This window comes from Vulpes lagopus, chromosome 5, assembly GCF_018345385.1.
Source record: "Vulpes lagopus strain Blue_001 chromosome 5, ASM1834538v1, whole genome shotgun sequence".
NCBI lineage: Eukaryota > Metazoa > Chordata > Mammalia > Carnivora > Canidae > Vulpes > Vulpes lagopus.
Genome location: NC_054828.1, coordinates 28,916,919 through 28,932,472, shown reverse-complemented (window position 1 = coordinate 28,932,472; position 15,554 = coordinate 28,916,919). Strand labels below are relative to the sequence as shown.

The window sequence follows — 15,554 nt, the reverse complement described above, 5'->3', positions numbered from 1 at the left end:
AATCGTGGGACTTGGGGATCACACCCTGAGCCAAAGGCAGACACTCACCACTGAGCTACCCAGGCATCCCTAACAAGCAGAGTTTAAAAGGAAATAAAAGAGCAGAAATCAGTAAAACAGAAAACAGAAAAGCTATAAGGAAAATCAATGAAACCCAAAGCTGGTTCTTTGAGATCAATAAAATTGATAAACCTGTGACCCAACTGACCTGACTGAAGAAGAGACACAAATGACCCAGTATCAGAATGAGAAAGAGGTCATCATCACTGATCCAACAGATATTAAAAAGATAATAAGGGAATATTATGAACAAACATATACCAATAAATTTGCCAACTTAGGTGAAATGGACACAAACAGAGCTCACTCAGAAGAAACAGATAATATAAATTAGCCACATAACTAATTTTAACAATTGGATTTGGAGTGAAAAATCTTCCCATAAGGAAACTCAAGGCCCAGGTGGCTCCACTGGCTAATTTTATTTTACTTTTTAAAGATTTTATTTATTTACTTGAGAGAGGGAGAGAGCACACACGAGAGGGCCAGGGGCACAGGGAGAAGCAGACTCCTGCTAAGCCTGACATGGGGCTTGATCCCAGGACCCTGCATGACCTGAGCTGAAGGCAGACACTTAATCAACTGAGCCACCCAGGTGTCCCTCCACTGGATAACTTTACCAAACATTTAAGGAAGCAATAATACCAGTTTTACATAAACTCTTCCAGAATACTGAAGAGTAAATACTTCCTAACACATTCTATGAAGCCAGTATTACTCTGACACCAAAACCAGAAAGAGAAAACTATATCCTTTGTGAACATAATGTCAACAAAAATTTACCAGATTGAAACCAATAATACATATAAAATTAATACATCATGATCAAGTAGGATTTATTCCAGAATGTGAGGATGAATAAACAAACATTCAAAAATCAGTCAGTGTAATTCACCATATTAGAGGGCTGAAGAAGAAAAACCACATAAACATCTCAAAATCCAACATCCATTCCGGATAAAAATTCTCAGCAAAGTAGGGATTTATCAAGGTCAGGGTACAAGTTCAATATGCAAAAATCAATTATATATCAGTACACTATCAACAATTTGAAAATGAAATTAAGAAAACAATTCATTTTACAATAGCATCAAAAAGAATAAAATACTTAGGAATAAATTTAGCAAAAGAATCCCAAGATTTGTACACTAAAATATCAAAAGAAACTAAAGGAAACCTAAATAAATGGAAAGATATACGATGTACGTGGATACATTCGGATTCTGGAGATCTTAATATTGTGAAGCTTGCCAATTTGCTCCAAATTGATCTATAGATTCAGTGCAATCCAATAAAAATTCAGGCAGATTTTTTTTTTGGTAGAAAATGACAAGCTCATTTTAAAATTTATATGAAAATGCAAAGAACCTAGAATAGCCAAAACAAATTTATTAAGAAAGAAGAACGAAGCTGAAGGATTTTTAAAAAAAGATTTATTCACTTATTTCAGGGAGAGAACAAGAGAGACAGAGTGTGAGAGAGAGCAAGCACATGTGCATGTGCATGCAAGAATGGGGAGGAGGGACAGAGGGAGAGAGAAAATCCCAAGCAGACTCTGCACTGAGCATGGAGCCTGAAGTGGGACTGGATCCCACAACCTGGAGATCATGACCTAAGCCAAAATCAAGAGCTGGATGTTGAACTGACTTGAGCCATCCAGATGCCCCACAAAGTTGAAAGATTTAAACTACGATTTTAAGACTTACAAAGTTAAAGTAATCAATATGGGGTGGATAAAATTAGACATATAAATCAATGAAACAGCCCAGAGTCCAGAAATAGACCCACACATATATGATCAATTGATTTCTGATAAAGGTACAAAGTAATTCAATTCAGTAAGGATAATCTTCTTTCTTTCTTTTTTTTTTTAGGATAATCTTTTCAACAAATGTGTTGGAACAACTGGATAGCCATATGTAAAGAAATTAACAACCTATGCCATTGATAAAAATTAACTTGAAATGGACCACTGACATAAAAATGTAAAGCTAATTATAGATTATAAAACTTATTTTAATTATAAAAGTTGTAAGTTCTAAAACTCAATTATGAAATTTCTAGGAAAAACAAGAAAGATCTCAGGTCTCTTAAATATGACACTAAAAGCACCAACTATAAAATATCAATAGTGGTGCCTGGCTGGCTCAGTTGGAAGAACGTGCAACTTTGATCTCAGAGTCACGAGTTTGAGCCCCACATTGGGAGCAGAGATTGCTAAAGAAAAAATGAATGTAAAATAACCTTAAACATACACTTACCATATGACCCAGCCTATCCACTCACTGATATTTACCCCAAGGGGAAAGAAAGCAGATGTGTACACAAAGACCTGCATAAGAATACTTATAGCAGGGGATCCCTGGGTGGCGCAGCGGTTTAGCGCCTGCCTTTGGCCCAGGGCGCGATCCTGGAGACCCGGGATCCCGGTGCATGGAGCCTGCTTCTCCCTCGCCTGTGTCTCTGTCTCTCTCTCTCTCTCTCTGTGACTATCATAAATAAAAAAAAAAGAAAAAAAAAGAATACTTATAGCAGATTTTCATATCTCCCAAACTAAGAACAAAACAAAATAAAACCCAAAATGTCCATTAGTAGAGATAGGATATCCATATAATGAAATAGTACTCAGCTATGAAAAAGAATAAAGTACTGATACACACAACATTGATAGATTTCAAAATAATTATCCTGAGTGAAAGAAGCTGGACCAAAAAAAAAGAGTACCTGCTATGTAATTCCATTTATATAAAGTTCTAGAGAATGCAAACTGTAGTGACATTTGTAGTGATCTGCAGTGACAGAAAATAGATTAGTGGTTCCCTTCAGACAAAAGGGGAAGGAGAGATTAATTATAAAGAGGTACAAGAAAACTTTGAGGGCAATGGTCATCATTATCTTGATGATGACAGTTTTATGAATATACATATAAGTCAAGTGTATAAATTGCATGCTTTAAATGTATACAATTTAATGTATGTCAATTATACACTTTAGTAAAACTTAAAAAAAAAAGATGAACTAAATGTAAATATAAGTGTTAATGATTTCTTTTTGCACTTGATGGCTCATCCTACCTCAAGGATCTTCCATACTGGAGACCCCTGGTCTAGAAAATCCTGCCTGACTTGCTTTATGTAGACTGTGGCCTTTTCTGACTCCCAGGGGAGAGAGCTGGGAAAGTCCTAGATTAACTCTTCACTGGAGATAACTTCAGATGAATATCAATGTGTGTCAGAAAAAATATGGTGTAAATAAATCTATAAACACAGAAACATGTATTATATTCATAATATGTATGTATCAATATGTATATGTATTATGTGGATTTTGCTTCTGGAAATAGTCACAAGAAATAATGACTCTGAATAATGACTACATGGGAATGGGTGGGCAGGAAAGCTTTCACTTTTCATTTTGCAACTGTCTCTAGTATTTGATTTTTCTGCACTTGATACATAGAATACTCTAAGATAATACAACAGGAGTTACCTAGCTAGTGAGGTTATTGGTCGTTGTTTTATTCTTTAAAGATTTTTTTAAATATTTTATTTATTTATTCATAGAGACAGAGAGAGAGAGAGAGAGAGAGAGGCAGAGACACAGGCAGAGGGAGAAGCAGGCTCCATGCCACGAGCCAGACATGGGACTCGATCCCAGGTCTCCAGGATCACACCTCAGGCTGCAGGTGGCACTAAACTGCTGTGCCACTGGGGCTGCCCGGTCACTGTTTTATTCTTTTTACAAGAAGCAACCTTATAAAATGTTTTCTGAGAGGGAATAAGGAAGGAGAGTAGAGAGGAGGGAGACAAAATACAAGTGAGAAAAGAAAGTGACAGAAAAGAAAGTGACCCACAAAACAGGGGCCTGTCCCAGAGACCCCCAAAGCCCCAATGGCTATAATACTACAGACTCAGGGACAAAGGGAAAAAGCATGGTGAGCACATGAGGAAGAACAAAGTGTCCAAAGATACTGCTCACAAAAATGAAACTAATTTTTCTGAGAACTAAATTTCTTACCCACTTAAAAAAAATCCAAAGAATGTACTAGCCAGAGTCTTTTTGTTATATTCTTTCCCTCCTACACAAATATTATAGAAGCTGGTAGGGAATGGAATGGGTAGGTAAGAATGAACAACACTGTCTTAGAGGTTAACAGAACAGAACCTACGCATGTTTTACTCCTTCTCTAAAGTGTTTCGATCTCATTGATAGAGCTCCTTTTCTCCAAGCCTGCTGCCTACTCAGTGTGCCTGGCAGAGTTACTAGCCAGTCCTACATTGGCACGGCCAAAGTATGTTTGTTAAAGAAACATGAGGTCATTTCTTTCAAGCAATTAGTTGCACAAGAACATGTTTGCTTTCAAAACCAAATTCTGCCATTAAAAAAACGATTAGAGCTAATAAACGAGTTCAGCAAGGTTGCAGAATGCAAGGTCTGTATACAAAAATCTGCTCTCTTTCTACACACCAGCAAGGAACAATCTGAAAAGAAAATGAAAAAAAAAAAACAAAACCACAAACCAATTCCATTTATAACAGCATCAAAAATAAGAAAATACTAGGAATAAATTTAATAAAATAAGTATAATACACACTGAAAACCATAAAATGTTGTTAAATAAATTAAAGGAGATCTAAGTAAATGGAAAGACATCCCATATTCATGGATTGGAAGACTTTATTATTAAGATGGTGGTAATACTCAAAGTTATCTATAGAGTCAACACAATCACTATTAAAACCCCTGTTGTCGTTTTTGCAGAGGGTGACAAGCCATCTTAAAATTTTTTTTAAAAATTTTATTTATTTATGATAGTCATCACAGAGAGAGAGAGAGAGAGGCAGAGACACAGGCAGAGGGAGAAGCAGGCTCCATGCACCGGGAGCCCGACATGGGACTCGATCCCGGGTCTCCAGGATCGTGCCCTGGGCCAAAGGCAGGCGCTAAACCGCTGCACCATCCAGGGATCCCAAGCCATCTTAAAATTAACATGGAATTACAAGAGACTCAGAATAGCCAAAATAATTTTGAAAAGAGCAAAGCTGGAAGATTCACATTCCCAATTTCAAAACTGCAGGCTGCAGTGATAAAAAATTTGGGGTACTGGGCTTCTGAGTGACTCAGTTGGTTAAGCATCCAACTCAATTTTGGCTCAGGTCATGATCTCAGGGTGGTGAGATTGTGCCCCATGTTGGGCTCCATACTCCATGGAGCCTGCTTAAGATTCTTAAGATTCTCTCTCTCTCCCTCTCCCTTGCCCCTCTCATCCCAGCTCATGCCCTTTCTCTCTCAAGAAAACCCCCCAAACTAAAAAACAACACAAAATAATTTGGGATTCTGGCATAAAGATACATAAATCAATGGAAGAGAACTGAGAATCCAGAAATAAACTCATAACCTATGATCAATTGATTTTCAGCATGAGTGCCAACTCATTGGAGGAAGAATAGTCTTCAACAAATATTGGTTTTCAATAATTGGATATCCACATGCACAAAAGAATAAAGCCGGACTCCTATCTCACACCATATAAAAAAAAAAAACTCAAAATGGATCAAAGAGCTAAATGCAAGAACTAAAACTATAAAACTTTCAGAAGGGAAGATTAGGGAAAATATTCATGACCTTGGACTAGGAAATAGTGTCTTGTTTGACACCAAAAGCACATGCAACAATAGAAAAAAAAAGATAAATCAGACTTTATTAAAATTTAAACTTATGCATCAGGGGCACCCAGTGTGGAGCCTACTGAAAAACAAAACAAAAAAACAACAACCCCTGTGCATCAAAGTCCACCATCAAGAGAGTGAAAAGATAAGCCACAGAATGGGAGAAAATATCTGCAAATCACACATCTGGTAAGGGTCTAGTATCCACAGTATATGAAGAACTCCCGCAACTCAACAAAAAAAAAGAACCCAACAACCTAATAAAAAAATGGGCAAAGCACTTGAATAGATGTCTCCCCAAAGAAGATAGATAAATGGCCACTAAGTACATGAACAGATGCTGAACATCCTTAGTCATTACAGAAATGTAAATCCAAACCACTAGATACCACTTAACACCCACTAGTTTGGCTATTAAAAGATGGACAATAACAAATGTTGGCAAGGGTGTGAAGAAACTGGAACCCTCATGTATTGCTGGTGGGAATATAAAGCCATTTCAGAAAATAGTTTGGCAGTCATTCAAAAAATTAATCATACAGTCACCATATGACTGAACAATTTCACTTTTAAGCATACACCCAAGAGAAATGAAAATATATGTCCCCATAAATACTTGTGTGCAAGTGTTTGTAGTAGCATTATTTGCAATAGCCAAAAAATGTTAACAACCCAAGTGTCCATCAATGGATGAAGGGATAAAATATGGTATATCCATACAATGGAATATTATCCAGCTATAAAAAAGAGTGGAGTGCTACAATGTGCATAAACCTTGCAAACATTATGTTAAGTGAAAGAAGTCAGATACAAAAGGTTGCATATTTTACAATTCCATGTATATGAAATATCCAGAATAAGCAAGTTCATTGAAGACAGAATGTGGATTAGGTGTTGCCAAGGGCTAGAAGGAGCCGGGTATGATGGGTATGAGGGTTTTTTTCTGGGGTGATAAAAATGTTCTAGAATTATTAGATAGTGGTGATGGTTGAGCAACCCTATGAATCATATTAAATCATACACTTTAGAAGGGTGAATTACACGGTATATGAATTACATCTAAACAAGGCTGATTCTTATGGGACGCCTGGGTGACTCAGTCAGTGAAGCGTCTGCCTTTGGCTCAGGTCATGAGCCCAGGGTCCTGGGATCAAGCCCCACATTGGGCTCTCTGCTCAGGCAGGAGCCTGCTTCTCCCTCACCCTGCGCCTGCTGCTCCCCCTGCTTGTGGTCTCTGTGTCAAATAAATAAAATCTTTTTTAAAAAAGAAAATAAACACCACCAATTCTGCCCTAGTCCTAATAAAGACTAATAAGGCTTCATTGTGCCTGCACTGGCCCCCACTGACCTCCAAGGTCTGGCCCCGAACGCCATTTGATCCCCTACTCTGCCCCCCTCTAGAAGTCCCTACTCTCCCATCCTCCTCTTTGTTCCTACGGCTCCCTGCTTCCCTTGTATCTCTTCACACTGAACCCTACCCCCAGGGCTTCAAACCAGTGGAGCTGTATTCCATCTACAGCCGAATATAGCCTGCAGATGGGTTCACAGTGGGGGTTTGGTCTTTTAACTGAATTAGTTACCAAGAGGAGATGTCACATAAATGTTGGCATTCTGGCTAAGGCAGATTCTGCTGGCTGCTTATCCATCAGCCATGCTCCCTTTCTTCCCTGTTAAGGAAACCCTGGTTTTTGTCTGGGTGTCTGCTCAAGGAAAGTCCACCTTGGCAGATGAACCATGTCATCCCACTTATCTTTGCAGGGACTGGTCTGGGGTGGCTACTGGAGCAGTCAGAGCTCTGAGCCACAGGCTACAGAAAAGAGCTCTAGCTGTTTGAACAGAAAACAGTTTGTTATGTATCAGAAGCCAATTGACCCTAAAGTTCATGAAGCTTAAGCTCTGGGGCCCTGACGTGCACAGCCCACTGTGAAAGCTCTAGGTTAGACAGGGAAGCCAGGCTACAATTGGTGGGCATTTCTACACGAACATTTCTGGAAAATACCTTAAAGATATCCAGAAAAATAGAACCTGAACCTCCCAAGGTCCAGTATTTAGTATAATTTCTCTACTCATTCTAAATAAATGTTCACTTTCACATTTAATTTTCCATGTTAATGAATTAGAGGACCCAGATGTTATAATTATGGATAAGGATTTTAAAGCAGCTATTCTATCCTCAAAGTGGTAAATGAAAATATGCGTATATTAAATGAACAAATAAGAAATCCCAGTAGACAAACAGAAACTATTAAAAAAATACAGAACTGGAAATTCCAAAATTAAAAATTCAAATATTTGAAAGGATGCTGGAAGAGTGTCCAGGATTCTACCCTGGAGGGGTAGGATCATGAGGCTAAAAATTCCTCAAACATAGCCAGGGTGTTCAAAGGGTACCAGAGAGTCTGAAAACATGGCAAGTGTCCTCTAAAGCCTGTGACCCAGTTCTGTCTAATGAAACAAAATGGAAAGAGTGTCCTGATTAAAAGAGAGAAAAGTACGAGAAGGAATGACCTCGTCTCCTCCACCCTTTTTTCTGCCTTGAACTGCTGTATCATGAGAGCATATGATGCTTGGAGCTATGGTAGTCATTCTGCAACATTGAGTAGTAGTAGTGAGAAGGGAGACACCAAAGCTAAGCCAGGGCCCTGATACTGTAGATCTGCTGAACATACCATAGAAACCCCCCCACACCCTTTGGATTTGTTGTCATGTGAGATAAACTTCACTTAACTGAGTACTAATTCTCTTAATTGTTACTTATAGTCAAAGTACATCCTAACTAAAACATAGCTTCTCTCAAAAATGGAGAGATCTGGCAAGACCAGACCTACTAGCCTTAGACAGGGCAAGAGCTCTCTAGTCTCGGACTCACTTGGTCCCCACATAGAAGTGAATTTGCAATCCCTGCCTTATACATCTTTTGAGAGATAAATCAACTGCCCTCTCCCCTACAAAGCACTCCCTGTCTCCAGCCTCCTCATACCCACAACCCCACCTGGCTAGAAGTAATCTCCCTCTCCTTAGAATTCCCCCAGTTTTGTAGCTGTGTCCATCTCCTATTTTAATTGTGCATTTCATCCCTTCCCACTTGGTTGTCAGCCTTCTGAGGGCAGGAACCACACCTTACTCATTTCTGTATCTCCCTCTGCCACCTAGGGAGGTACTGACTACAGGAAACACTCAATGTATGTTTTCTAAATAAATGCATAAACATCCCCCTGAAATATTCGAATCTCCAAGTTCATCAAGGAGCTTTTAACTGGTGACCTGCGCTGCTTGTTAATCTAGGAAAACAGTATCCACCATACCCTAAAACTCCAGTGACCCCCCCTGCAAAAAACCCAACCAAACAAAAAAAAAACCTCCAGTGACCCCTAGACCTGCACTCTGTTCAGTCCTCCACCCCAGTCACCCAGAGCACACCTTAACACTTTGCTCTGAAGCCTGGGCCCATCTCAGATCTCCTTTTAATTAAGAAACATGCTGGAATAAAGGTGATAGTGTAAAAGCCTTCCCAGGACAGTATGGGGAAAATGGCCAGTCACCACAAACTCCAGGAAAGGATAGAAATGTACACATACGCAAATCTCCCCATTTTACAAAAGAGAAAGGCAAGGCAACCTGAAAAGACAAACACCAATCATAGCTCCAAATGGAAGGGAAGGCAGCTCCAGGTTCTGCCCCAGGGGACTGTGTTGCACAGAGGATCAAGACATTCAGAACACCTCAAGTTGCTAACAAATCTGAGCAGCATTATTTCCTTTTATATCAATCCTGGATCTAACTTTCTTTTTTAAGATTTTATTTATTTATTCATGAGAATACAGAGAGGAGAGAGATAGAGAGGTACAGACACAGGCAGAGGGAGAAGCAGGCTCCATGCAGGGAGCCCGATATGGGACTCGATCCGGGGTCTCCAGGATCACGTCCCTGGCCATAGGTGGCGCTAAACCACTGAGCCACCGGGTCTGCCTCAATCCTGGATCTAACTTAACCTTGCACATGCTTCTTGCACTGGTGGTCAATTTTTAGTTCCAGTTTTTTGTAGATTCTCTTCTGGTATCTAGTTCTTGTCTCTAAACTTGTTTTAAAGATTTTATTTATTTGACACAGAGAGAGAAAGCACAAGCAGAGGGAGAGGCAGGCAGAGGGAGAGGGGCAGGCTTTCTGCTGAGCGGGGAGGCTGATGTGGGACTCAATCCCAGGACCCTGGGATCATGATCTAAACTGAAGGCAGACGCTTAACCAGCTGAGCCACCCAGGCACCCGTTTGTTTGTTTTTAATTATGGTAAAAAATACGTAACATAAAATTTTCCACTTTAACCATTTTGAAGTGCGCGGTTCAGTGGTGTTAAGTACACTCAAGTTGTTGTGCAACCATCACTGCTGTCCACCTCCAGAACTTTCTCATCCTCCTTAAATGAAACTCTGTACCCACGAAACACTAACCCTCCACTGTCCCTTCCCCTTGGTCCTGGCCCCCACCATTCTACTTTCTGTCTCTATGAATTTGACACCTATAGGTACTTCACTTAAGTGGAAAGCATTTGTCCTTTTGTGGCTGGCTTATTCACTTGGCATAAACTTCTCAAATTTCATCCACATTGCAGCATGTGACAGAAACTCCTTCCTTTTAAACACTGAATAATATTCCACTGCATGTATATACCACATTTTGTTTATCCACTCACTTTTCAGTGACATTTGGATTACCTCCACCTTTTGGCTATTGTGACTAATACTACTGGGTGAACAAATATGTTTAAGTCCCTGCTTTCGATTCTATTGCGGACCTGGCCTTAAATTTTCCCCAAATCAGTCAAGATCCCAGCCTTGGGCTTGGAATTCTCTAGGCCAGTTTCTACTCCAATGGGAGACAAAGAGAAGCCTAAGCGGGATTCTCAGGTGATGCCATGAAAAACGCTCTGGAGTCAGAGCTGAACTGGCTAGAACTCTAGAGCAGGTTCCTGGCCCCTCCTGATGGAGGGCAAATCAGGGACAATGCGGTAAGAAGCAAAGAAGAGTGGGATGTCCCCTCTGCCCCTGCAGGAGGAGACACATACCACTGCATGGAGGAGAAGAGGAGGACAAGGAAGGTCTCTGTTCCCCCAAAAGGGCAAACGTGCTACAGAGGAGGCTGCAGAGGCTCAAGAAAGGGCAGCTCAGGCTGCAGGGGCAGAGGTTATGAAAAGGATGGGGATGTGGGACTGCTGCTATTCAGAAGACCTCAGTTACAAGGTCCCAGTGTGCAGATGGGGGGGTAGAAGGGGGGAGCAGGAGGAGTCTGGAATAGTCTCATTTGACAGATGGGCCCCAGCTCAGCCAACTCCTGAAGTACAAGAGGCACAAAAGCAGAAATCCAAAGGGTTGGTGGGGCAGAGGCTTAATGGTACATCCTGGGTCTGTAACTTTGGCCTTCTGAGCTACATGCTTTCATGTTTTAGTGGGTGGGCGGGCAGACTACAGCTGTGGACAAAGGTGGGGTCTGGACACCTGTGAATCCTTCCTTCCTGTCTGCCATAAGCATCTTTCCACTGGCTACATATTTTTTGGTGCCCGAGAGTCTGGGTTCAGGTACCAAATGAGGACAGCCTGGGAAGCATGCAACCAGTAAAGGGAAATTGACTGCTCTGTGGATCTCTGAACATCCTCAAGTATAAAGATACTTAAATCACCCTTTCAATGTCAGGACCCAGGTATAGACTCAAGGCTCTCATTTTTACCCAGACCAAACTCGGGGACGCCTCTGATGTCCTAGGAGCCAAGGGGGACTGCTGGTGGGGGCACAGTTTCAAGGCCCTCCCCCTTAGTGACTCCAACCCAAAGAGCTTCCCCAATTTGATGCAAAGGTTCCTGAAACCCTTCCAAGCAAACTGGAACTCTTGGGAAGAACTCAGAGGCAAGCTGTCTCCTTAAATCCAGAAAATTCGCCTTCCAGACTGTTCTGGGATCCCAAGAGTCTATGAGGTCAGCCTGAACTTGGCCACAGTAATATGGATCTGAAGCCAGATCAAGGTGCCAAGGAGCCTGTTGGCTCAGCTTTTTACTAATGCTGGAGCCAGAGCCAAAGATGGCCTGATGTCTCCCTGTCGTGGTGATGCAATGTCCCCACTAGCACCTTTCCAACATGCTGGGCTCCAGGCACTTGAGCTTGGGTACTCAGGGCTCAAGTCTCCACCCTGCTCCCTAGTACTGACCAGTCTGATGGAAGAGCCCATCCATGCTGAGATCCCATAAGAGACCAAAGGCTCCTGAAGAAGTTTCTGGAGGCCATGTCAGCAGCTAAGAGGAGGAGAAAAAAAAAAGGCAGTTTAGGTTAGCTGGTATAATAGCAGTATAGTATAATGGTAGTAAATCTCTATTATTGCATATTAAATAAATCCCATTTAACCTTCACAAGTCCACATGGTAGAAGGATATTGCCATTACTGACATTTTACAGGTGAGGAAGTCAAGGTCAGAGGGATCAAGCAACTTCCCCAGAGTAGCAAAGCCAGAATTCTATCTCAGGCCTATGTGACTTGAAATCTCTTACTCTGTCCACCTCCCTGTGTGAGAGTCTTGGTCCTTTTGCCCCTCACTACCTGTGGCCATAGCCATGCCTCTCCAGAGCAGAGGCCAGTGTAGGGAAGAGAGAAAGCTCAAAAGCTGTAAGTACACTCAGCTGGACAATGAGGAACCAGCTACTCTCCATGATCCTTACATCATTTCCAGGTCACTGCTTTAACTTACAGTCATCTTAGACCACTGGCTCTGGGAAGGACATGGTACTGTGTACAGATCCTCAAACAACCTGGTGAGGGCTGAAGGTTACCCATCTGACTCAAACTCACTGGGATCCTTATTTGAATGCTCCTCGAATCCAAGGGTCATATGCTGGGGATTTGGAATGTGGAGAGAACATGACATGGAGATGAACAATGGGACAGCACTTCTCCCACAAGGGCTGACCAGCCTGGGGACACACAGATGAGGTCAAGTCTTAGAGGTGGGGCAGCGCCTTGGCAGCCTTGTTCCTGCTTGTGGTCAGCCATGCTGCACATTATACTGTCTTTCTGAGAGGGCTAAGCAAAGCCTGCTGCGGTGGACACTCTGGGCACATCCCTTCTTTGGCCTGAAGCTCTCATCCCCAGGGACTGGGGTTGTTGCTTACTGAGAGCCCTGAGCCAAGTTCCTCTCTGAGCATTGCCCTTGCAGGGAGGGAGGGCCTCACTCAAGGTCATACCCCCTAAGTGCAGCCTTAGTCTGATAATTGGCTGATGCTGGAGTCCAAAGGCCTGGACCTGTCACCTCAACTGGGACAACTATAAAGGGTCACTCCACTTCCAGAGCACCCTGCAGAACTGGCTGTGGCCTCTTGAATTTGTTCTGCCACTCAGCTCTTTCTCCCAGTTACTCTTCCTCTGCCTGTGGTGTGGCTCTTGGGAGCACTCCCCAGGGAAACTCAGGGAAACTGAGTCTCAGAGTTATCTTCCCAAATATCTGACCTATGATATTAGAGTTCTGCCTGCCTCTTCCTTTCACACCTTCTTGTAACTTCTTCAGAGTTATCATTTCCCAACAACATACATTCACTGACAGCATATGTTACCTGCTTCTGGCTACCCTTCCCAGCAAGGCTCACCTTGCTCCAGGTACCGCACTAGGACTTCAGTGATGAGCTTAGTAGTTCATGAGCACTAAGGCCAAAGCCTGTTCACCCAGTTGCCACTGTACACTCCACTAGGAGGAGGGAGAGTGGCGGGCAGCAGGATCTAGTCTCCCTGGGAACTCAGGATGTCCTTCCCAAAGAAACAGTTGGGTGAGCAGAGTTGGAAAAATCTGCCTAGCTCACCCATCCCTGAACTCTCTGATCAACCCCAGGCATACACATGAGCCCTGGCAGTCCTGTGACCCTATTCACCTAGCTGCTTTTGATTAGACTGGTGGTGGGGGTGTGTGTGTCACTTAACCTTTGTTGTTCCAATAAAGCTCTCTTTCCTGGGAATTTATTTAGCCACAGAGCCTGGTGAATAGAGAAACTGAGGCCTCTCCTGGGATCCTAAACCTTCCTCATCCTGTTTCCAACTCTTTCCAAGTCCCAGCCATATCTCTATGCTTAGATCCCAGGAACAACCCCTGCACCTTTAGGAGAATCCCACCAACAGCCTTAGGGAGCCTCTGTGGATTTCTGCCCACTAACAATGGGGAATATGCTTGGGGGGTTCTGAAGTAGGCTGAGCACCATGGCCACATTCTGTGGACTTACCCGGAACACCATTTCTAAGATCTTTCTATCACTAGAGCTTACTATGTAGCAGGAACTCGAACGCTGCCTGAGAACGAATGAATGAATGAATGCTATTGTTTATACAGGAAAATATGTTCCCAGTGACAGGAAAACCAAGACCTCCAAAGTAAAATATCAGAATCCATCCTGTTAGGGCCTGTAGTGTGGCCACATGGTCACTGTACGTGGTGCTTGGCAGACATCAGCTGCCCTGCTCTTCCCTCCCGCCCCCCAGAGACAAAGATGCTGGGCAGAGGCTCATCCAGAAGATTCCCAAGGCCAAGTGCACCCCTCACTTATCTGGCTTCAGCTGTGGGGGAGGGAGAGCTTTTGTTTCTCCTTCCTGAAGATGGAGAACCAGAACCTGTGCACTAACATCATCCCTTCCCAATGATGTCTAGGCCCTGGGCAGAGCTATAGTGAGACCATAAGGACAAGGGAGGTCACAGGAATTTCTCACTTAGTCTTTTTTTTTTTTTTTTCTCACTTAGTCTTTACCTGGGACTGTTTTCAGAGTAAGACACTGAGACACAGAGCTGACATTGAACAACTCGTCCAATGTCACAGGGTAGTTGTGGCAGAGCTGGAACTCACTAGTGTCTGTCTGGTCTCGGAGCTGGGTCCTCTATTCTATGGGCCCCTGCAGAGGTGACACATGTGGGAGAAGAGCTCAGGCATGGTTCAAGTTCTGCTGCTCCCAGGCTAACTGACAGGGAAGGCACTCCATGCCGTGTCAGGGTCACACAAGGACCCTCTGTGGGCGACGTCTCACATGGGCTCTCTGTGCCTCCCAATGCCTGATTGTGCATTTTGTCATATACTGTGCAAGGAGCAAAGAGAAACTGTGTGGACTAGGGGCCAGAGAAGAATGGTCGTACTGTTCCCTGTTCTGGCCTGCTGTTCCCCAGTTGGGCCTGGGGGAGGGGTGAGGGCAACAGCCACACACTAGGGCCCCAGGAGCTGAGGGTGTCTTTTTCCTCTGGGGCAGGGAGGGGCGGGATGGGAAGGATCCCAAAGGGAAAAGGAGAGAGCAGAAGGACCTTTTCTGGAAGGCATCCAGTCTGCACAGGCTGAGGAGTTCCTAGAACAATCTGCATGGCAGGGTGGCTCTAATTTACAGCTGGGGTCCAGGCCCCAACTGGCAGGAATGAGACCAGCTGGAACTTGTAACCTGCCTGTCCCAGGCAGGGATGGCCCTGGGAGAAGGCCAAGGCCAGCATCCTCATGCCTTGCATTCAGATGACAGCAGTTGGTTCCTGGGCTATCCCTGCTGGCTTCTATCTTTTTTAGGGCTAAGGTTTCAAGCCTGGGGCTGAATGCATGTTGCCCTGGGGCAAATTGTTCCAACAGGCAGGCAGAAGAGAAGAAACGGAAAGACAGAGCGAATGTTCTTGACTTTTCCAGGCACCCAACAACTCCACAGAGAAGGGCATTTATGCTCAAACACCTGGGCACACCCAGCTGTAAATTCACAGGGACGCTCACAATGCCAAGAGCGCTGCAGGGCCACTTGTGGCACCAGAGTCAGGCCCTGTGACTTGGGGGTAGAGAGGAGCCT

At 43.3% G+C, this 15,554-nt stretch overlaps 1 protein-coding gene across 1 annotated transcript in view; it reads right to left on the bottom strand.

The window, feature by feature from the left end:
- LOC121491749 (protein FAM178B-like) overlaps positions 1-15,554 on the bottom strand; it is a 65,295-nt gene that overhangs the window by 32,883 nt on the left and 16,858 nt on the right. Inside the window, 1 exon segment of the mRNA XM_041756939.1 lies at positions 11,925-12,009. Within this exon segment, the coding sequence (XP_041612873.1) occupies positions 11,925-12,009 (85 nt within the window).